Here is a 24,543-nt window from a genome sequence, read left to right as displayed (position 1 = left end):
GTGGCTTTACAAATTGGAGACTGAAGGAGAGAGATTAATACAAAGAAAAGCAAACCTTGCCCAACGTCACCCCACTAGCAAGCATCAGGGCTAACATTGGAATCCAGACGTGTCTTGACTCCAGAGCTCACAGACTTTCCCCAACACTGCATTACAGATTTGAAATGGAGTCAAGCTTACTGACCTATCTGGGGATCAAACTTTGTCATGACTCCATTATTCCATTCCACATGAAATCGCAAATTATTGGGGTACTGGGGTGGCTCAGTTGGTTAAGGGTCTGCTTTCAGCTCAGGTCATGATCCCAGAGTCCTGGGATCGAGCCCCGCATGGGGCTCCCTGCTCAGTGGGGAGTCTGCTTCTTCCTCCCTCTCCCTATGCCCCTCCCCCCACTCGTGCTTGCATTCTCTCTCTCTCTCTCTCACTGTCTATCAAATAAATAAAATATTTTTAAAAAAGAAATCGCAAATTATGAGAACATGTCCCTGCCTCCTAGAAAAAAATCTCTCAATGGTCAGTCCTTGGGGAGTGAGGAGGGACTGGAGACTGTCATCTAAATGCATTGATATAACATGCATGATTTCCAAGATAAACTGTTCAACCAATTTCTAAATCACTCATCCGTATATACAGTAGAATCCCAATTATTTAACACTAGTATAACACATCTATAAATTAGGATAAAGTGGTCAGAAGAATATAAACTTAATAGTGGTTACTCCTAGGGAGGGAAACAGGATAGAGTATGAAGAAGGGTGACACTTTTTATTCTTCCTGTTTCTGTATCATTGGGAACAAGCAAATGTTATACATATTTTTGTAAAGTTGAACAAGCATTATTGTTTTCATAAATTTAAAAACCATTTAGGGGCGCCTGGGTGGCTCAGTTGGTTAAGCCACTGCCTTTGGCTCGGGTCATGATCCTGGAGTCCCGGGATCGAGCCCCGCATCGGGCTCCCTGCTCGGTGGGGAGTCTGCTTCTCCTTCTGACCCTTCTCCCTCTCATGCTCTCTGTCTCTCATTCTCTCTCTCTCAAATAAATAAACAAAATTTTAAAAAAATAAAAAATAAAAAATAAAAAAATAAAAACCATTTAAAATTATTTTAGGGGCACCTGAGTGGCTCAGTTGGTTGGGGCGCCTGGGTGGCTCAGTCCTTAAGCGTCTGCCTTCGGCTCAGGTCATGGTCCCAGGGTCCTGGGATGGAGCCCCGCATTGGGCTCCCCGCTCTGCGGGAAGCCTGCTTCTCCCTCTCCCACTCCCCCTGCTTGTGTTCCCTCTCTGTCAAATAAATAAAACCTTTAAAAAAAATAAAAAATAAAAAAATAAAAACCATTTAAAATTATTTTAGGGGCACCTGAGTGGCTCAGTTGGTTAAGCGTCCAACTCTTTTTTTTTTTTTTTTTTTTAAGATTTTGTTTATTTATTTGACAGAGAGAGAGACAGGGAGAGAGGGAACACAAGTAGGGGGAGGGGGAGAGGGAGAAGCAGGCTCTCCGCGGAGCAGGGAGCCCAATGTGGGGCTCGATCCCAGGACCCTGGGATCATGACCTGAGCCGAAGGCAGTAAGCGTCCAACTCTTAATTTTGGCTCCGGTCATGATCTCAGGGTTGTGAGATCGAACCCTGCATTGGGATTCGAGCTGGGCGTGGAGCCTTCTTGGGATTCTCTCTCCCTCTCCCCTCATTCTCTAAGAGAATATACATATATATTTAAAAGATACTAAAATTGTTTGAAAAAGCAATATTAAACTGAAAATCCCACAGGTGATTCTGAGGAGCCTCTCAGGTTAAAGATGGAAAGATTATTGCCTTAAAAATTGTGACAGTGATATGGAGTTGAAGAAAAGGAAAAAGCTACCCTGTGGGCCAATAATATCAAAAGCTAACATTTATAAGCACTTACTGTATGCAGAGCATTGGTCTAGGATCCTTTCCGTGTACTAATGCATCTCATTCCCGCAACAACCCTGTGAGGTTGGTACTGGTGGTAGCCCGCCTGCAAGATGTCCGTCAGTGATCTTCATCCCATGGTATTCACACCCGTGTATAGTCTCTTCCCACACTCAACAGTACTGATCCGTGTAACCAGTAGGAGATTGTGGAAATGACAGTATGTGACCTCCAAGGCTAAGTCATAAAAGATATTGCCACTTCTGCCTCGAGCTCTCTCTCTTGAATCACCAGCTCTGGGAGAAGACAGCCGCCATGTTGTGAGGATACTCAAGCAACCCTGGGGAGAGGCCCACAAGGATCACGAGTGGCATTTAGTTTCATGCCTCTTTATTCTTCTTTAATCTCCTTTTCCTTTAATTTTAATTTGTCCCATTTTTTTTTTTAAGACATTGGCATTTTTGAAACATCCCAGCCAGTTGCCTCTCAGGAACGCCCCACAATTTGGATTTGCCTCTATTCCTCCAGAATAGATCCAGTTAATGGGTGAGGTTGTATCAGATGAGGCGGTTTATCCCATTGGTGTCATTGACCTGCGTCTCTTCTTTAATCGGGGGCTCACAAGTTTCTCTAATGCACAGATACTGTTTGTTTCTTGCTGATGATCACAAATCACTCTGGTATTTAACCTTTTTTTGAAATTGCAAAGATGCGATTGGCCCAAATCTTGACCCTGAGAAAGGATCCTAAAGAAGAATTGTAAATGTTAACAAAAGGAATATAATTTACAGACATAAGCAGAAAGAGTTAGGGGGGTCCCCAGAAAAAGCACGATGAGACATAGTTTTTGTGATGCAATAGAAATCATTTTAGACCCCCAGCTATTTCCCGTGATCTACGCCTTACTGGCATTTCTTGGCCTGGCACACTCCTTGCAAAACTTCCTAGGTGTGAGAACAAGGAAATGCAAAAACCTCAGTGGTTAAGGATTTTAAGGGAACAAAGGGAATGCAAAAACCTAACAGTCCCCACCAGGCCAGGAAAAAAACCTAACCATATCAGACAGAGTCAATCAATGGTAAAACTCCCAGTGCTGTTTCAGAAGTAAAGATTGACCTAACGCACATTCTCCAGTTGTTTTTGCAGGATTGAAACCGTGCCCCATGGCGTTAATGAGGTTAAAACTGCTGCCACCAGCAGGACCCCCACTGACTCCGCTTCTTCTTGCCTTCTAGAGGCAAACAACAATTGTTGGAGAGCTCCGACCAGCTTAGACCAGTTTGAGCTCCACCACGGACTCACACCAACGCAGAAGGACCAGGGGGTATCCCACAGTGACGTCTACCTCATTATAATGTTAAAAATCTCCACCCAAGTGGCACCTGGGTGGCTCAGTCAGTTTAGCATCTGCCTTCGGCTCAGGGCATGATCCCAGGGTCCGGGACTGAGCCCGGAGTTGGGCTCCCAGCTCAGCGAAGAGTCTGCTTCTCCCTCTTCCTCTGCCCCTCCTCCCTCTTCCTCTGCCCCTCCTCCACCCCCGCTTATGCTCACGCGCGCTTTCTCTCTCTCAAATCAATGAACAAAATCTAAAAAAATAAAAAATAAAAAATCTCCACCAAAAGAGGAACACAGGCTTTTAAGAACACAACATAGGATACATGTATAGGCATGTTTTCTGAGTACGTCTGCGCAACCTTTTGCCTGCCTTTACATGCATGACAAGACTCCCCTTCCTGAATATTCATCCTAACCCTAAAGAAACCCACTCGCCCCTACCTGAGGAATTAAGGCTTTGCAAGTTATTCCCCATGATGTCCTATTTACTACAAATAAAATGTCCTCTGTGTGACAACCCCACCTGGTGTCCTCTCTACCTATAACCCACCAAGGAACGAACTTGTCACTAGCTAGGCCCCAAGACCTGACTTTTACGGTCCACCGGCCTGCACTCACTAGCCTTTTTCTTGCATTTTTGCTTAAGCTCTTCCTTCCGGTTTACCTCTTACCTCAGGCCAATGAAACCCGAAACCACCCCTCCGGGGGAGGGCAAGAGCCCTGAGAAGACCCCCCGTTGGCCAGACCACCCAGACCCTTTGAGCTAAACCGCCTAGGAGCCTGCACAGATGGACCGGGAACGACCCACCATTACCTTCACCTCATTATGATACTAAGATCTCCGCCTCACGGAGGAGCATAAACCTCATTTACATAACATACAAGGTCTGTTTAGGCACGTTTCCCTAGGGCGCATGCGCGATCGTATGCCCCCTCTACATCCAATGACAAGGCTTCCCTATCTAAATATTCATCCTAACCCTAAACCCAAGGTACCCATTCGCCCTCTCTTGGAGAGTCAAGGCTTTGGAAGCCATCCCCTGCGATCTCCTCGTTTGCCGCAAAGAAAGTTTTCTCTTTGCCCCGACTCACCTGATACGGTTTCTGTGACTCACCAAGGTGCGAACTCGCCTTGGTTTGGTTACAGAGCAGGAACGCTAGCGAGTCAAAATGGTCCAAACTTGGCGCTTTAAAATTCCCAGACTCGAGAAATTAAGAAAACGATTCCATTTGTAATTGCACCAAAAAGAATAAAATACCGAAGAACAGGGCGCCTGGGTGGCTCAGTCGTTAAGCATCTGCCTTCGGCTCAGGTCATGATCCCAGCGTCCTGGGATCGAGCCCCACATCCGGCTCCCTGCTCCGCGGAAAGCCTGCTTCTCCCTCTCCCGCTCCCCCTGCTTGTGTTCCCTCTCTCGCTGTGTCTCTCTCTGTCAAATAAATAAATAAAATCTTTAAAATAAAATACCAAAGAGGGGCACCTGGGTGGCTCAGTCATTGGGCGTCTGCCTTCGGCTCGGGTCGTGGTCCCGGGGTCCTGGGATCGAGCCCCGCATCGGGCTCCGTGCTCCGCGGGAAGCCTGCTTCTCCCTCTCCCACTCCCCCTGCTTGTGTTCCCTCTCTCGCTGTGTCTCTCTCTGTCAAATAAATAAATAAAATCTTTAAAAAATAAAATAAAATAAAATACCAAAGAACAAACTTAACCAAGGAAGTAAAATTCCCAAACTCCCCAGGTCGACAAGGCGAACAAATTTAACATCACCAATAGCTAGACAGTCCGACGTCATGGGCCTCCTGGCGTGTTGGACTATGAAGTATATAGAACAATAACATTTCTCCTATGCACTTTGGGAACAAACTTGGGGTCACCAGTTTTTTTTTTCACCTGGCCAACACCAGGCAAAATTACATAAAAAGAAGAAAAAAAATTACCATTTACTAACACAAACATTTAATGAAATAATTATTTAACAAACATTTATATACCACTTACTCTGGACCAGGCACTGTTCTACGTGCTTTATAGAAATGACTTCCTTACCTCATTCCAACAGTCTTAAGAGCTGAGCTGGGACGGGGGTTGGGGGAAGTAGGGGAGGGTAGAAGAGGGAGATACTAACTCTCAGGTGCCAACCCTGTACTTGCAACCCTGGGTATCTCCTTAAATGGTGCCCCTAGACCCCCTGCCTGCCTTACTCTAGTCCCAGCCCTGTGCTGGCGGTAGATACTGCTATTAGAATCACTTGATAGATGAGAAAACAGGAGCACAGAGAGGTTTAGCAACTTGCTTCAGATCACACAGCTAGTGAGTGGCAGAGCTAGCTGTCCAACCCAGGCTGTCTGGCTCCACGGCCCATGCTCTTAGCCACCTCTCTCTGCAGATAGGACATTTCAACATGAAAAAGGACACCGAAGCAGAATAAAACAGTCCTTCCTGAGAAAGAAGTCTTTGCAACTTGACACACTCATACGCACAGATGCACAGATGGACCTAGAGGTTTATAATAAAAATTTAATGTAGCAATTGTCCTGTGCTCCACAGCTTGGTGGTGTTTGCAAAACAAGCTGAGAGGGCGATTTTTTTCTCCCCTGTCACTGAAGGAACCACCGTCCGCTCTAACAGGGGTTTTAGGCTTGTGAGCCGCCCCAGGGTGAATACTCCTCGCCTTTGTTAGGATTCAGCTCCCGGGTGGGAGGGGATTAAAACTGAATCATCCCAGGGTGAAGGGGGATGGTCTGTGCTTTGTGGGAAGGCGAAGGAGTGGTTTAAGGCTGCAATCCAAGTAGGGAGGGGGAGGCAGGAAGGAAGTGTGTTCCAGATGGGCCCTTGGTCCATCTCCGAGCCCCCTGGGAAGGGACAGGCCAGTGTGGATGTTCATGGAGGCAAGATCACAAACACTTAGGTCTTTAAAATAGCAGCTGAGCTCTCTCCAGCAGGGAGGGAACCTTTGCGAAGAGCCCTTTGCTGGCCGCCAAGAGCCTGGAAAACTAAAAGTGGGCTCAGCCTCTCTTGACCTCAGAGGCGTTTGACCTTTTCTGAATTACCTTGCAATTTGCCTTAAAATTACTTTTCATGACTACAACCAAAGAAATATTGTATTTAAAAATCATGGAGCAATTTATACCTGAAAGGAAGAGAGATTCCCCCCTCCCTCACCCTGTTATTTTTCACATTTCCAGAAAAAAATTAATCAGGAGCTGACTAGAGTCTGGAGCCCCCTTTATAATCCTCAAATGAACTTCAGGAACCCGACTTATACAAGCAGCTGGAGTCACTGAATTCCTCCTGTGTGCTGGACCGTCTAGACACGTGGAGTCTATCAGTGACCACGGACACACCAGGATCCCTGCCCTTGTGGGACTTTCCTTTTAGTGAGGGAGATGCACGATAGACGGAAAACAGTCAGCTGTATATTTTATTACAAGATAATGACTGCCATGAAAAAAAGTCATACACTTGTACCAGGACAATGACCTACATGAAGAACATGGTTGATGAGGCCAAGAATTTACTTTTTTTTTTCTTGAGAGAGCAGAGTGAGAGAGGTGGGAGCAGGGGGCAGGCAGAGGGAGAGGGAGAGAATCTTTTTTTTTTTTAAGATTTCATTTATTCATTTGAGAGAGAAAGCACGAATGCATGCGTGCACAAGCAGGAGTGGGGGGAGCAGAGGGAGAGAGAGAAGCAGACTCCCTGCTGAGTGGGGCGGGGGGGGGGGGGGGGGGGGGGGGGGGGGGGGCCGGGAGGGGGGGGAGTGCACTGAGGGGAGGGTGGACGGGGGGGAGAGGGCTCGGTCCCAGGACTCTGGGATCACAACCTGAGCCAAAGGCAGAAACTTAACTGACTGAGCCAACCAGGCGCCTGGAGGGAGAAAGAATCTTAAGCAGGCTCCATGCTAAGCAAGGACCCCGAGATGGGGCTCCATCTCACAACCCTTAGATCATGACCTGAGCCAAAATCAAGAGTAGGACGCTTAACTGACTGAGCCACCCAGGCGCCCCCCAAGAATTTACTCCTGATTTAAGTCAAGGGTCAGAGGGCTGGGAGGATAGGGCAACAGAGGCGGGCAGTGTTAAACAGGTGGTCTGGAAGAAGGCCAGTGAACAAGGGACATGTGAGTCTGCTTAAATGAAGGAGAAGCAAGGGAGTGAGCCACATGGCTCTCTGCAGGCCGTGTTCCCTGCACGTGCTATAAATCTACCTGCACAGCTAATGTGGAAAACCAAACAATATCCTGACCCAAGTCTAAGAAGAAAGATAAAACACAAATATTTATAAGAAGATAATAGTCATGAAATAGTGGATGTCTTCTAGAAGAGATATCTCAAAGGCCTCAGCTACAAAAGCAGAGCGATGCAGAGGTGTAGTAGTGATCGATGTAGTTTTTTTTGGAATGTGGGTGAGGTCCAGAGCCGACAGCCACGAAAGAATTCTTGAGACGTCTTTGGTGCAAAAAGGTGATTTTATTAAAGCACGGGCACAGGACCCGTGGGCAGAAAGAGCTGCTGCCCCGGGACTGTGAGGAGCAACTGATTATATACTTTGGGGTTGGGGGAAGTAAAGTTAAGGGAAGTTCCAAAAGGATTTTCATATGCTAAAGAAGACTCACAGGATACTGGAGGCCTTGCAATTGTCCAGCTTTGGTTGTTTTTCCCTCTAACAAGGCATTAACGTCAAGACAGCTGGGAGCTTGGAGCGCCTGGGTGGCTCAGTCGGTTAAGCATCTACCTTCAGCTCAGGCCATGTTCCCCAGGTCCTGGGATAGAGCCCTGCATCAGGCTTTCTGCTCAGCAAGGAGTCTGCTTCTCTGTCTCTCCCTCTGCCCCTCCCGACTGCTCATTCTCTCTCTCAAATAAATAAATAAAATCTTAAAAAAAAAAAAAAGACAGTTGGGAACTTCGAGGGGGAATGTTACTCTGCCTGCTCAAGTATTTGTCAATGGGATGCAGGTTATAAGGACATTTAACTTTACCTACATTTCCTTCCGCCTTTGTTTCCCACATCAATGTGACCCAAGTACCCTGATCGGCTTTGATTTTCTGAAATAGTGAATAACTCTTGACCGAAATAGAAGCTAGATGATATATACTCTCCTCAATGTACACGGTAGCCGTGTTCCTGGAAAATACAATACAGGTTGAAATCATACAAAAATACTGGGTGTTTGTCAGAGTTTGGTTCTTGGCTCAGATCATTAGAACGTGTTTTAACCTGCTTGCATGTCTGCTTGGATCCTGGGTGGTTTGTGTCCCAGGAAACAGGATGTTGATTGCGTGGGATGGGAGTCACCAGCTCATTGTTAGGGAGCTTTCACCTTTGAATTAAGTCAGTAGTATCCCCTGTCCATGGTAACTGCTAACCGGCCTCCCCACATTTCTAAAGTGCCCCATGGGTGGTGGGTATCACCCCAGGTTAAGAACCTCTGCCCTAATCCATTTATTTTGCAAATGTGAAATCTGAGGACTCCATGGTGAAATGGTTTTTCTGTGACCACACAGTCAAACCAGTAGAACTATGTTATTATTAGCAGTTGTAGCAATGATAAAAATTGTATGTTCAGCATCTTTGTGTTTTTCTATTAAGAGTTTGACCCAAAAGAAAACATAGGGATAAAGAACAGATGTCCTGGGGCGCCTGGGTGGCTCAGTCGTTAAGCGTCTGCGTTCGGCTCAGGTCATGATCCCAGGGTCCTGGGATCGAGCCCCGCATTGGGCTCCCTGCTCTGCGGGAAGCCTGCTTCTCCCTCTCCCATTCCCCCTGCTTGTATTCCCTCTCTCACTGTCTCTCTCTGTCAAATAAATAAATAAAATCTTAAAAAAAAAAAAAAAGAACAGATGTCCTGTAATATATTATTTAAAAATAATAATTTTCATCTCTCGATTATGAATGTAATTTTGTCAAGAAACTGGCAAATACAGAAAAGCAATAAGAAAAAAAATAGACTTCTATGGTTATCACCTAGAAATAACTACTGCTAACCTCTTGGTGTAACTGTTTCCATCTCCTGAGGCTCAGCAGCATCTTGCCCACTACCCTTTCAGTAAATTCCCATTATCCCTTAAGAGAATCTCACTGGGTTATCACTGCTGCCAAATAGAAGCAAATCAGCCTATACAACATTAAAAAATGAGTAAAACAAAAAACAAAAAACAACCAAATGAGTAAAAAGGCAAACAAACCAACAGCGATCTTAAATTACCCACGAAAATTCAAAGTAGCAAAGACATTGGCTAACTCTTTTTCCATAAATGAACTAAAATGATCGGCTTTACTTGCATGTATCTATTGGTACATAAAATTCTCTCTTCTTTGTCTGATTTTGCAACCCCGTTGTTATATGAGTCTTACACGGCCAAGCTACTATATAAACATTTACTTAGAGGTTTACAATTTACAAAGCATTTCTGTTTTAGGCAACTTGTGGAATGACAACTGGTGGAGGCAGGAGGATGTTTCCAAGGCATCAGTGATGAGAGAGCAGAAGGCAAGCTGAGAACAAAGCACAAGCTGACACCCCGCAACCCAGGTGGGATATGTGTGACATTCCTAACCCTAAGGCACTCCCCGCTGCCCTAAAACTAAGGGAAGGGAAGAACAAATGGTGAGCTGATAAAGATCAGAGTCCTGTGAGACATGAGTCTCCATCAGTTTACCAATGTCTCAGTGATTGTTTTAAAAAGATTTTTATTTATTTGGGAGAGAGAGAGAGAGCAAGCACAGGTGAGGGAGGGGCAGAGGGAGAAGCAGACTCCCCACTGATCAGGGAGCCCTATGTGGGGCTCGATTCCAGGACCCCAAGATCATGATCTGAGCCAAAGGCAGCCGCTTAACCAACTGAGCCACCCAGGTGCCCTGTCACAGTGATTTACAAGGAGAAAGCATTCTCATCAATAGCCTAACTTCCAGAGACCCATAACTCAATTTCCTGGAGCCCTATCACCCCCCTCCCTTCCATGAGTGATGTGAGAAACAGAAGCAGAAGGGAAAGTAAACAAAATGAAATTTCTTTAGGACCTGCAGCTCATTGACCAGGACCTGAGCTAGGGAAAGTATAACACTCCTCAGGAAACTCCCAACTGTCCTAATGTTAGTGCCTTATTAGAAGAAAAAACAACCTGAACTCGGCAAACGCCAGGCCTCCAGTATCCTGTAAATCTTCTTTAGCATATCAAAGTCCCTTTGAAAACCTCCCTTTTTCCTTACCTCCCCCAACTCCCAAATATATAATCAGTCATTCCTCACAAACCCAGGGCAGCAGCTCTTTCTGCCCACAGGTCCTGTCTCCGTGCTTTAATAAAACCACCTTTTTTTTTTGCACCAAAGATGTCTCAAGAATTCTTTCTTGACCGTCAGCTCCAGACCTCACCAACATTCCAAAACTACATCAGTAGGATGCACAGGTGTTGTAGGATTTCTCTGCCTTTAGTGGCCCACGGTTCTTGGTCACCCCACTTCAAAGAATGAAGAGGGAGACCAGACAAAGAGTGATGGGCAGAAGAGCAAAGTTTATTGAGTAATTGTATAAAGCTCCCAGGGGTGAGAGGGCCCAGAGGGTTGCCCCCGGAGTTTCTAAGTTTAGGGGTTTTTATGAGCTCTTCAATGGAACTACCTTAAGCAATCATGGTGTGCTGAGTTGTGCCAATCAGGGCTTTGGTCACGTATCTGTCTACCTACTAGGTTAATGTCAACATGCTGATGGTCTTTTTTTGCTGACATCTAGGGGCTTATGTCTTAACTGCCCCTTGCCTGTGATATTGACAAATGCTTTGTGGTTAATTGCCTTATTTTAGGACGTTTTATGGAAGTCATTTCTGCAAAGGCTGCAAAGCAGAATGCTAGTGCGGTCCTGTCTAAGCTGCAAAGCAGGATATTAGTGCTGTTTTATTTTAGCTGTCCTGACTCCATATTTTCTTGTTGGGGACCCTGGCTCTGACTACCTAACTGTCCATCTAACTCCTAACACAGGGAACCCTGTTGGTACCAGGACAACCTACATGAAGAACACGGTTGATGGAGCCAGGAATTTACTCTTGATTTAAGTCAAGTATATCAGTTTAAGTATATCAGACTCTCCCCACCCAGGATTTGGGAATTATGACTCACAGACTTCCACTCAGTCCTTGCAGAGTTTATGAAAACTTGGAGCTGCGACGTGACCATCTTTTGCCACGGGAAGGGAGAAGCAGACAAAATCAGGGCAAGTGTGAGATGCAGGTTCCAAGGATAAAGAAACAGCAAACACGGAGCCCACCGGCAAGAACATGCTAGGTGTGTTCAAGGGGCAGAAAGGAGGCCAGCCACAGTGGCGATGGTAGGAGATGGGGTTGGGGGGGATCCTGCAAAGCCTGGTTCACACACCATAAGGAGGGTGAGTGTGTATTCTAAGTGGCAAGAGGAAACCAATGGAGGAGGGGGTGTTTAAGCAGGAAAATGACAAGATCAACTTCCTTTTTGAGAAGGTGGCTTTGACTGCTGTGTGGACAATGTTTGGACAAGGCAGGAAGATAGTCAGGAAGCAGTCCTTGCCTTGGGGGAAGCAGTGGTGCTTGGGGTAGATGATCTGCTGGGGGATGGTGGGAAGGAGGAAACAGAAGTGATTCCACTCTGCCTCTTAGGGAAAAAACATGGCTCTTTTCTCCATAAAATGGGGTTTAGAGGCTCCCATTGTCTTCTTAAGAATGATGAAGGTTAAGTGAAGTAATGCATGATAAAGGGTTGGTACAAAGTAATTTTTCAATAAGCAGTAGCTGTTGTTGTTGTTGTTGTTATTACCATTATTATTCCCCTAATAATAAAAAAGAGCCCTCACAGAGCCTCACTACATTCTAGTGTGGAAAATAGATTTTAAAAAGTAGTAAAAATAAAGTGCTAAAACTGAGAAAGGAGATGGGGGCGCTGTTGGAAGACATGTGCCTTCCTTGAAATAAAAGCAATTAAGGGAATCAAGGATTTCATTCTTGTTCTGTTTTCTGTCTTACTGGGCATCCTTCTGTCTGAATTTACTTGTCCGGCTGACAGCCTTCTTCCTCTTTTACTTCTTTCCCAACAGGAGATTTTTATGATCTTTTCCCAAAGAACTACCCTATTTCTTTCTTTTTTTTTTTTTTTAAGATTTCATTTGTTTGAGAGAGAGAGTGAGCGAGAGAGAGCACAAGCAGGAGGTGGGGAGAAGCAGAGGGAGAGGGAGAAGGAGACTCCCTGCTGAGCAGGGAGCCCCTGGGACCATGACCTGAGGTGAAGGCAGATGCTTAACAGACTGAGCCACCCAGGTGCCCCAGAACCACCCTATTTCTACTCCTGTAAAATTAGTCCTCTGCTGGGAGGAAGGAGTCTCCTTCAGGAGCCTGGGTTCATTCCCTTACCATGGAGAGAATCTAAGGTCCCACCTAGCCCAGGATGCAGACCCAAACCAGGGCCAGGTGCCAGGTGAGACTAGCAGGAAGGAGATTCGCACCTGGGGTTCTGAGCATCTTCTCTAAGGTCGCCCCATCCCCTTTACGCCATTGGGTTCTGCCAACCCCTTCTGGATCTGTAGGCTGGGACTGGGGACTGGGAGGTGGCCTCTGATGAGCAAGGGGATGAGGGGATGAGGGAGGCACTGCCTCATGATAGAAATAGCCATCATTTGTCAACACTCCACAAACTTTAAAGGTAATTTAAAAAAATACAAACACGTACATATAGGTAATACATCTATGCAGTACAAAAAAAAAAAAGGATAATCACTAAATACCCCCCACTCTTGTTTAGAGATAGTCTATGCATTTACAGACATAAACTTTTTTTACCCAAATGGTAGCTTACCTAATACACTTCTTCTACATCTTGCTTTTGTCAATTATATACTTCTCTATGCAGAATTTCCTATATGTCTATTTATAGAGCTATATAATAGCTGGACGTAGGTGTCAAAATTTATTTAACCAGCCTCCTACATACAGAGATTTAGACTGCTTCCTGTCTTTTGCTATTATAAACAACATTGCAAAGAACATCCTTGTACATATGTCATTGCTTGTGGTGCAGAATTTTAAATTTTTATGTAGTTGGATTTAACATGCTTCTTTGGCTTCTGGGTTTGGGTCAAACTCAGTAAGGGCTTCCCCTCAGTGATACATTTTTTTTTTTTTAATATTTTATTTATTTGACAGAGAGAGAGCAAGAGAGGGAGAGGGAGAAGCAGACTCCCTGCTGAGCAGGGGGCCCCACAAGGGACTCGATCCCAGGACCCTGGGATCATGACCTGAGCCGAAGCAGACGCTTAACCGACTGAGCCACCGAAGCACCCCCCCCTTTTTAAAAAGATTTTATTTATTTGTCAGAGAGAGAGAGAGCACAAGCAGGGGGAGCGGCAGACAGAGGGAGAAGCAGGCTCCCCGCTGAGCAAGGAGCCCCATGCAGGACTCGATCCCATGACCCTGAGATCATGACTTGAGCTAAAGGCAGACGCTTAACCCACTGGGCCATCCAGGCATCCTCGGTGATACTTTTTAAAAAAAAATTTCCTTTTTCTTTTTTTAGTACCTCTATGGTTTTACTTTTTCATTTATATCTCTCTCAAATAAATAAATAAAATCTTTAAAAAATCATTTATATCTTTGTTTGGATTTTCTTTTGTGTAGGTATGCTATTGGCATCAAGATTAGGATTCCCCTGCTCCCCCAAACGTTCTGCCAGGCATTTCAGGTGAGTAATCTCACTACAGACCAGGACCTAGTAATATATCCTCATTTTACAGGTGAAAAAAACAGAGGCTCAGAGAGATAGAGGCACGTGGTCCAGCTCACTCAGGGAATAATAGGAAACTAGGTTCAAAAGGGAAACCCAGTGACCCCACCCTTAACTGCAATAAAAATAGTCTTTATTTTGAGCCAAGCCATTACTGTAAAAAAAATAAATAAATTTTCTATTTTGGAACAGTTTTGGAGTTACAGAAAATAGCCCAGGGAGTACAGAGTTTCCATACAGAGAATGGTACAAAGAGAATAGTACATAGTTTCCATACACCCCAGACTCAGTTTCTGATTACTACTATCTTACCTCACTATGATACATTTTTCACTATAGATGAACCAATATTGACACATTCTTATTATCTAAAGTCCATCCTTTATTCAGATTTGCTTAGGTGCTCCTTTTTTTTTAAAAGATTTTATTTATTTATTTGACAGAGAGAGACACAGTGAGAGAAGGAACACAAGCAGGGGGAGTGGGAGAGGGAAAAGCAGGCTTCCCGCTGAGCAGGGAGCCGGATGTAGGGCTTGATCCCAGGACCCTGAGCCACGCAGGCGCCCCAGTAGGTGCTCCTTTTTTTGGTTCCACATCCCTACCCTTCCCCATCCCTGCTACGCTTACAGGGGTCATGTCTCCCTAGGCTCTTAGCTGTTCACAGTTTCTCAGACTCACTCTGTTTTTTGATGAACTTGACAATTTGGGGGAGTAGTAACCAGGTATCCTGTTAGAATGTCTCACGTGTCGGGTTTGTCCGATGTTTTCTTATGATTGGACTAGGGTGACAGGTTTTGGGGACAGAGACCCCACGGGGTAGTGTAATTCTCATCACATCATACCAGGAGTGCATACCATCAACGTGACTTATCACTGTGGGTGTTGACCTTGAAAGTCTGTCTGAGAAAGTGTTTGCCAAGCATTTCTCAGGTAAAGTTACTTGCCCTCCCACCCATGCTGCCCTGTTTGGGAGGAAATCACAGTGTGCAGCCCCCATTTAGAGTGGAGAGTTAGGCTCCACCTCCTTGAAGTATCTATATATAAATTATCCGGAATGCTGCACAGGAGATTTATCTACACTTCCCCATTTATTTATTTAATTTGGCAATTACTTATATACAAATGCACATAGAACTACATTTACTTAATCATTTTACATTTATTTATACTCGGCAATTACTTTTAATTTTGTTTGAAACTGGCCATGGATAGACGTCTGGCGATGAAACATGGATATGGTGTGAAATTTATAACACAAACTCATTAGGTGATGACGTCCTCCCTTGCACCGCGCTGAGCCTCCCAGCTCCCCACCCGCATTTACAAACCTGTACAAATATTCTCCCCCCACCCAACTTTTTGGACCCAAATGGTAACTTACTAGATACACTTGTTCAGGGTCCCGGTTATTTTTATTAATAACCCTTCTTAAATTTAGTAAGACATCCGGGAGGTCGCCCCTTCTCTCGGCCGCTGGGTGGAGCCTGCCCGGGCCTGCGGCTCCGCCGTGTCTCGGATCCCTGCTCCCACCGCCCGCCGCACTCCCACCCCGCGCCTGGGCCCCCGGGGGTCCGGCGGCGGCGCGCGGGGAAAGGGCCGCCTCGGCGCCGCGCCCCGCCCCGGCCTCTGTGACGTCCGCGCCGGAACCTGGAATTTCGGCTCCGGGAGCTGGCGGCGGCGGCGGCGGCGGCGTTCGGAGCGGGTCTCCGGCGGCCTGTCGGGGGCGCGGGGCGTAGCCATGAGCGAGTCCAGCGCCAGTGCGCTCCCGCCAGGCAGGCGCAGCAGGCAGCCCTTCATCCACCCAGGTAGGGCGGCGGGGACCGCGCTCCCGGCGGCCGGCGGGCGAGCTGCCCGGGGCTTGGAGCGGGCCCAGCCCCTCGCCACCTGCCCGCGCCGGGCGCTCCTGGCTTTGGGGGAAAGCGGATCTCTCTTTCTCCTGGTCTCCCTTCTGCAACCCATCCTCGCCCAATTCCGAGGGCGCGTGCCCTCTCCCAAAGAAGCATCAGAGTGGGAGTCCCGACCGTGTGGTGCCTTCCCGTTACTGCTCTAGGGATCCCTTATCTGTTAACTGAAAAAGAGTGTGAGAGCCCCGCCAGCCCTACCATTCTGCCACGAGGTGCCTGCCTCCCAGACATTTCAGGCTTTACAGTTAGACAGACTTGGAAAAGAATTCTGCCTGGGCTGTTTATTGCTGTGTGATCTTTGGTAAGTGGCTTGCCTTCTCTGAGCCTCCGATTCTTCGGCAGTAAAATGGGACGAGGGTGGTGGTGGGATCAGTTGAGAGAAAAATTTGTGAAGTGCCTACCACACCGCCTGGTACGTAGAAAGGCACAAAAAATGGTAGCCAGCCAAGTGTTACAATCTTTGTCCTTTTTTACTGAGTGAAACTTACAGTGACGTGTAAACTCTGTGAATTTTTACATAAACATGTACAACTGCCACCCAGTCGAGACAGAAAAGTTACCAGCACCTAGGCGCGCTTCCTTATAGCATTCCCATCTTACATTTGCCCTTTAACAAAACACAAGACCCTGCTGTGAGTTTTATAAGCAGCGTTTCCTCTATTTCAATTTGAGAATAGAAGTTTTGTTACAAGGATTTACAGTAAACCATGAGTGTAGATTTGGGCATTGGGCCCTTCTGATTGGATTGTTCTCTACATCTAGAAGGAGAAAAAGAAGAAGAAAGACATCTAAAGAGATCCAAACCCTGGGAACTTGCTCAGGAATCAGAAAACAGAAGTCAAGTTCCGTTCGATGCTAATTATTTTCTAGCTCATTATTAATAGTGCTGGTGTCAGCTCAACTTCAGCCTTTCAATGATAGCCATTCAAGTATTTTTCTAGTTGGCTTCCATTTATCTTCCTCTTATTTTAGCACAATCCATCACATTTAAGATGCTGACCCTGGTTTCCCTACAGATGAGATTCATCTATCTTGGATCTTTGCTGGGTGTTAAAGGAGACTCTCTAAGCATCTTTTTTAGAAGTGTCATAACTGGCCCCTCTGACTAAAAGGTCTTCCCTGTCCCTTGCACAAATGATGCTTTGTGAACTTGTATCCACCAACATGGCTGGGAGGCTCAGAAGGGACCGCATTTGTAACTTTGTTGTACTTTGTAAATGGTGGCCTGCTGTATGGACATCATGGGAGGACAGTTGGAGCCAGGCAGGAGACAAAGGGGTTCTGGTTTACAGATTGGGAAATATGCATCCTTCTAAATGATAAAACAGATCATATCGCTCCCCTTCTTAAATTAAAACTTCCCAGTGGTTTCCCATTGTGCTCAGACTAAACTCCAGGCTTTAATGTGGTGCCTGGTAAGGCCTGGTGATTCCATCCCAGCTCACCTTTCTAGACCCTCATCACCTACGACTCTCCCTTAACCTGTCCAGCTCCAGCTACCCTTGCTGCTTTTCCATTCCTCCAACATACAGTTACTGCCTCAGGGCCTTTGCACCAGCTGTTCTCTTTGCCTGGACTACATGTCTCTTTGATCTTCTTATGGCAGTTTCTTCCTCCTCCTGTCAGATCTCTGCTCAAATGTCACCTCAGAAATGCAGATCTCTGGAGCCTCCTTGTCTGAAGAAGCACCCCTAGCTCCCTTCCCCTGACTAGTTTCCTTGCTTATTTCTTCAAAGCACTTACCACCATCTGAAGTCATCTGGTTTGATTGTTTGCTTGTCTATTAGCTGTCTCTCCTTCTAGAATGTAGGTGCCATGAAAACCAGGGACTTTGTCTTCTCCTAGGACCTAGAACAGTGTCTGGCACATAGTAGATGATAAATATGTGTTGAATGAATGAATGAATGAATGGGTGAATGAAGTATACCCAAGGCCACACTGACAGCTATGGTGTAGAGGTTGAGAATCTGGCCTCTGGGTTCCCAGATGCAAATCCTCATTTTCCATGCCCTGGTCTTGTCTTTGGGCAAAGTGCTTAAGTGCTTTGTGCCTCAGTTTCCTTATGTATTAAATGGAAGTCATGATAGTATCTACTTCAGGGGGTCAATGTAAGGATTAAGAGAGTTAACACAAAAAAACTTGGTAAGTACTTATATTAGTTATCTATGCTGTGTAACAAATTATCCGCAAACTTAGAGGCTTAGAACAGTGATAATCACTTCTTATCTTACAGTTTCTGCAAGTCAGGAATTTGGGGATGACCTATCTGGTTCTTGCTCAAGGTCTCTTACGAGGTTGGATTCATGATGTGGGCCAGGGATGCAGTCCTCTGAAAGCTTGCCTGGGGCCGCAGATCCCTTCCAAAGATGAGTTGCTCATAGGGATGACAAATTGACATTGGCTTTTGGTAGGAAGCCTCTCTATATGGACCTTGCAGAGGCTGCTTGAGTGCCCTATGGACATGGCTTTCCCTGGAGCATGTGATCCAGGAGAGAGTATAGAAGAAGCCGTAATGTCTTTTATCATCTGCTTTTGGAGATCCCACCTTGTTATTTCTGCAATACCTTATTGGTCACATGGGTCACCCTGTTCAGTGTAGAAAGGACCCATGGAAGGGTGTGAATGTCAGGGCATTTAGGGGGAGAGAATCACTGGGAGCCACCGTGGAGACTGGCTGCCACAGCACCATGTGTTAACTGTTGTTATTAACGTCCCTGTTCCCTACTAGATGATAAGCCCCAGGAGAACAAGGGCTGGGCCTGTTTGGCTCACCATCATGTCCCCATGCTTAGTGCAGTGCTTGGTGCATAGTAGGCCTTCAGTAAATATTAATTGAGTAGATGCCTTTCATGATTTGGCCCCATGATGCTTCTAGAGCCTGTGAAGCCCCTTATGTTCCCTGTGCCGTGGGTGCCATTCATTACCTTATTCCATTATAAGGCATACTCCTCCTCTTTCAATCCGGTGTCACTTCCTCCTGGAAGCCTTCCCTGACTGCCTCCCCTCTCGCAAGCTGGACTCTCTGTCCCTGCTCCATGTCCACATGGCCCACTGGCCTCACCCTGTCCAAGTATCCGTGGGGCTGTATTCTTGCTTCTCTTGAGTTATATCATTTTTAAGAGCAGGGATTTTAGAATGGAACAGACCTAAGTTCAGACAGTGATTTGCCTCAGTTTCCACCACTATAAGTGAAGGTTCTGACAGGAGTAAAAGCTGCAAGACCACCTTCTGGGGCCTCTCTGAGCCGGCCCCTGGCTACCTCTCCTGAGCCCTGCTGCTTTTCCTTGCCCCCCAGGCCACAGCTACCCACTGGTCCCTTCCAGTGTTCTCCTCCTCAGGTCTTACAGTCATTATTCCTCTGCCTGATCTCAGCTTGAGTGTCACCTCCTCCAAGAGGCAAAGACCCCACCCTATCTCAGGCACCCCCCAGGGGGCATTTGCCCACCCCCGGTCCCTCAGCCCCCTGGTTCCTGGCATGTTCTGTGTTTACTGCATGGAATGACTTTTGGTGGCTTTTCCCGTTTACCAAACGTTTATCATATTCCATTCGGTAAATACTTCATCCTAGATCATCTTCAACTAGCTCGTAGTCAGTGACTTTTAAATTGAGTTATGATTCACATAACAAAATCAACCACTTGGAAGTGTCCCCTTTGGGGGTGAGGAAAGGACATTTTCCTCACCCCCAAAGGAAGACCTGTGCCCATTAAGCTATCACTCCCTGATTCCCCCCCTCTGCCCAGCCCCTGGCTACCACCAATCTGCATTCCTTCTCTATGGATGTACCTATTTCGGACATTGCATATAAATGAGCTCATACAATAGCATGACCGTTTGTGACTGACTTCTTCACTTAGCGTAAATAATGTTTTCGAGGCTTGTCCATGTTGTAGCGTGTATCAGTACTTCATTCCTTTTTATAGCTGAATAGTATTCCGTCGTATGGTTATCCTACCATCTGTATGTCCATTCATCCATTGATGGACATTTGGATTGTTTCCATCTTTTGACTATTAGGAAAAATGCTGGGGCGCCTGGGTGGCTCAGTCATTAAGCGTCTGCCTTCGGCTCAGGTCATGATCCCAGGGTCCTGGGATCGAGCCCCGCATCGGGCTCCCGGCTCAGCGGGAAGCCTGCTTCTCCCTCTCCCACTCCCCCTGCTTGTGTTCACTCTCTCGCTGTGTCTCTCTGTCAAATAAATAAATGAAAAATCTTTAAAAAAAAAAAAAATCTAAAAAAAAAGAAAAATGCTACTGTGAGCACTTGGGTACAAGTGTTTGATTGAACATCTGTTTTCAGCCTTCTTGGGTATATACTTAGGAGTGGAATCACTGGATCCTATGGTCATTCTGTGCTTAACTTTTCAAGGACTGGCCAAACTCAGGGACTCTTAACCCTTATGTGAGGGTTTGCTGTGACCATTATCCCATTGTTCATCGGGGGAACCCAAGTGACTCAACCAAGATGGACTGATTGTCATTATGTCACAGCCGGACAGGATTGCAACTTATGCGATGGCTTCAGAACCACTCGCCTCTCCTCTCTCCTCGTCAAGGGGCAGCACTGGGGGCAGGGTGACTGTATTTGCATTGACCCCATTTTCTACTGGGTGGGACTCGGTCTGGGCTTTGGGAGCAGGAACACTTGGAAGGGTGAAGGGAGGGTAAAGGGATAAAACTAAACAGCCTCTTTAGACTCCTTCTCTTGGGCGGGGGAGGGGGGGGCTGGGATCTGGTTTGTTTTTTATTTTTGTTCTGTTTTAAGGTAAATAAAGAAGACATCTGACAGTTTTTATGAAACCTGCCCAGCCCGTGTACAAATTCCCAACGTGGCCGATTACCAGGTGTGTGACCTTGAGCAAGTCCTGTTACCCCTCTGACCTTCCGTTTTCTTCTCTGTGAAATGGGGATAATCATCCCCCTATCTGCTAGGGTCGCTGAGAGGATTTTTTGTTTTTAAGATTTATTTATTTATTTTAGAGAGAGAAGTGTGCATATGCATACAACGGAGCACTGTGGGGGGAGGGGCAGAGGGAGAGGATCCCAAGCAGACTCCCCACTGAGTCCGGAGCCCCACTCGGGGCTCAGTGTCACGACCCTGAGATCATGACCTGAGCCAAAATCTAGAGTCGGCGGCTTAACCGACTGAGCCACCCAGGCGCCCCAGTTTCTGTGAGGGTTTAATGAGATAAGCATGTTGAAGACTTAGCATTACACCTGGCAGGCTCTGAGCACTCAAATGGTACTGTTGCTATTATTATTATATTATTATTATTTGGGCCTTCTCTAGCCTTAATATTGTAAGACTTGATGACTTCATGTGTTGTATACCTACACTTTCTGGGGTTACGCTATCAGTTATATAGTTAACAACTATTTGGGTTGTTTTAGTCTGACACATTGTCTTAAACTGGAAGACAAGTAACCATTGATCCTGTACTGTTTATTTTCTTCCCCTCATCGGCTAAGCCCATGGGTCAGGGTCACTCGTCGCTAAAGGTGTCCCGGGAAGGAGGGATCTTCTGCAGGTCTGGACGCAGCCGGAGACTGCACAGGCCACGAAAGACCACACAAGGCCACAGTGGTTCTCTGGTGAGCCAGCCAGCCAGCCATCTGACTTGAGTTGTTTTTTCCCCTCTGTCTGAAGAGGCTGAGTGAGCTCTGCCCAGCAACTCAGGCCAGATTAGGCCCAAAGGCCCTTGGTGGCTTTTTTTGTTTTTGTGTTTTTTTTTCAGGAAGTGAAGAATTTAGAGGGATAAAAGGGGGAAATGACTTTTCAGTGTTGTAGCTTTGTTGCAATCTGGTTGCTTTATAAAGGAGCTTTGTTTGAGTGTGGGACTACCCAGACCTTCGGTGGGGCTCCCCCCGCCACCCCACCAGCAGGAGGAGGAGGAGGAAGAGAACTGACCTGCCTGACATGACCCAGTACCAGGCGAGGAACCCAAGTAGTGAGAGAGACAGGGCCAGAGACATGCTTTCAGGAAGCGTCTGGTCAAGCAGGGGAAACATTCGCTGAACAGGTAGAGGAAAATAGGGTAGTTAACAGCTAACCATACCTGCTGAGAAGGAAATAAAGGGGTGATGAGCTAGAGAGGGGGAGGGCCTACTTAGCTGAGGTGGTCAGAGTGGTCTCTCTGAGGTACAGACTTCTGGGCCCAGCGAGAGCACCGGGTAGAGGTGGGCACGACGGTGTATTTGAGGAGGGCTCAGGCTGGAGCCTAGAGGAGGAGAGGGGATGAGGTCAGGCAGGCAGGAGCCAGTTCCTGAGGATCTGGTCAGCCCCGGTCAGCAGTTTGACTTTGGACTCAACTGGGTAGGTTTCTTGAATTACTCACAGCAACTCAGGAAGTGTGATTTGCCCATTTTATCCCTCCCTCCGCCCGCCCCAGAAACTGAGGCTCTTAGAAGTTACTGACAAGCTACTGAAACAGAAGGACATTAATGTTGTGACTCTAGACGCAGTGTGTCCGTGTGTTCATTTGACAGATGTGTATTTGATTTAAGATGTTCCAGGCGCCATGCTAATTGCCATGGGTGTCAGACCTTGGCTCAACCTTGGGCAAAGTTCTTCTCTGAACTTTCTTTTTTTTTTTTTTAAAGATTTTATTTATTTATTTGACAGAGAGAGAGACAGCGAGAGCAGGAACACAAGCAGAGGGGGAGTGGGTGAGGGAGAAGCAGGCTTCCCGCCGAGCAGGGAGCCCAATGCGGGGCTCGATCCCAGGACCCTGAGATCATGACCTGAGCCGAAGGCAGTCGCTTAACCAACTGAGCCACCCAGGCGCCCCTTCTCTGAACTTTCTATATTGCCAAATGAAGGTAACACCCAAGAAGGACCCATGCGGTGAAGTGATGGTGAGGATCACAGAAGCTAAGTATGTAAAGGGTTTGGCGTAATCACGGTGCATGGTAAATGCTCAGTAAAGCCTAGTTCTTTTTGTTGTTGCTTCCAGAAATGTTGGAAATCTTTTTTGGAGAAATCGTGGCCAAGGAAGATAAACACTCCACATAAGGAGTAGCGTGGTCCATAGGAAGATCCCTCACAGCAAATATGAAATCTTTCTGTACATTGAGTTCATTAGTAAATAACTGGATGTATAGCACAATGTGCCAGGCACTGCTCTAAGCCAGGGGTCTGCAAATTACAACCCAGGGGCGAAATCCAGCCTGCCACCTATTTTTATAAATAAAGTTTTATTAGAGCACAATCATGCCCATTCACTTATGGATTATGGCTGCTTTCCCGCGACAATGGCAGAGATGAGTAGTTATGACAAGAGACTGAGTGATAATAGTAAGGAAATTGTAAGGTTTGTTGACCTCTTTTCTAAGCAAATAGTAACCGTCTAATCCTCAGGATGGTCCTGTCAGGTGGGAACTCCTGTCACCATTTTACAGGTGGGAAAACTGAGGCATGGAATGGTCAACAAGGTAGCAAGTGGACCCGGGATTTGAATCCAGGCAGTGGGCTTTGGAGGCGGTGCTCTTAACCACTCTGTCTGTCTCCTCCTCAGACAGAATCACAATGATTGCTCCACAGATAGCCCCCTGGATGCTCCACCCACTTGAAAACCGGGAGACTCGGGTTCAGGGCCCAGAGTCACTCTGATTACCCAGTTAGTCACTCCTCTTGAACTCTGCTCATCTGGTCATAAAGCCTTGGACCCAGCCAGTCCCTAGGCCCCACCCAGGTGCCAGGTGGTGTGACTCATACAGGTCCTCCCGGACTGGCAGATGGAAGAGGCTCCCAAGGCCCTTGGATCCTCCCCTCTCAGACTAGGCTTTGGACTCCGAAGAATGAGGCCTCTCTACATTGTCCAATCCAGTAGCCACTAGCCACATGGGGCTATGCAAATATAAATTTAATAAAGTCTGATAAAGTTAAAAATTCATTTCCTTAGTCTCACCAGCCACATTTCAATTGCTCAGTAGCCACGTGTGGCTGGTGGTCACCATACTGGACAGTGCAGATACAGAACATTTCTCTCGTTGCAAAAGGACAGTGCAGCGTGACACATGATGCCCTGGCATGGGATATAGCCATGCCAACCTGTGCAGCTCAGGGACAGAAATAGCCACAGGGCCAGCCAGAGAGATCTTCTTAAATCTGAGTCAGATTATGTCATTCTGCTGCTCAAAACCCCTCATGGCTCCCACCTTACTCGACTAAAAGCCAAAGTCCTCACCATGGCCCACAGATATTTGTTTCTCCCCAGAACTCTTACCCCATCACTCTCCTCTCTGCTGACTCTCTTTCAGCCACACTGGCCTCCCTCTTGTTCCTTGAACTGACTGGGCACAGTCCTGCCTCAGGGCCTTTGCACTTGCTCCTCTCTCTCCCTTGGATGCTCTCTTCTCCCAGATAGCCACATGGCTCTTTCCCTCTCTTCCTGTAGGCTTTGCTCTAACCCATCCCTGCCTTATTTTTCTCCACACACTCTCAGCATCTGAAATATATTGTTCCTAACTTGTTTACCGTCGGTCTCCTCTGGCTAGAATGTTAAGTCCCATGAAGGCAAGGGAACTTGTGTGTCATATTCAAGGCTATGTCCCAGTCTTAGAACAATGCTTGGCTGGCACATAGCAGTTGCTCAGTAAATGTTTTTGAGTGAGCGACTGAATGGATGGATGGATGGGCAGGTGTGTGGCCTTTCCAGGAGGAGGGCAGTGATAAAACTCAGGCCTTGG

At 46.7% G+C, this 24,543-nt stretch overlaps 1 protein-coding gene across 1 annotated transcript in view; it reads left to right on the top strand.

The window, feature by feature from the left end:
• Nucleotides 1-15,684: 15,684 nt before the first annotated feature.
• Nucleotides 15,685-24,543, top strand: part of LOC116628067 (transmembrane channel-like protein 7) — a 48,845-nt gene continuing 39,986 nt past the window's right edge. Inside the window, exon 1 of the mRNA XM_032398131.1 lies at nucleotides 15,685-15,757. Within this exon, the coding sequence (XP_032254022.1) occupies nucleotides 15,691-15,757 (67 nt within the window). The 5' untranslated portion in view covers nucleotides 15,685-15,690. The remainder of the gene's footprint in view (nucleotides 15,758-24,543) is intronic.

Source organism: Phoca vitulina, unplaced genomic scaffold, assembly GCF_004348235.1.
Source record: "Phoca vitulina isolate PV1807 unplaced genomic scaffold, GSC_HSeal_1.0 scaffold110, whole genome shotgun sequence".
NCBI classification, from domain to species: domain Eukaryota; kingdom Metazoa; phylum Chordata; class Mammalia; order Carnivora; family Phocidae; genus Phoca; species Phoca vitulina.
This window is presented reverse-complemented; position numbering and strand designations above follow the sequence as displayed.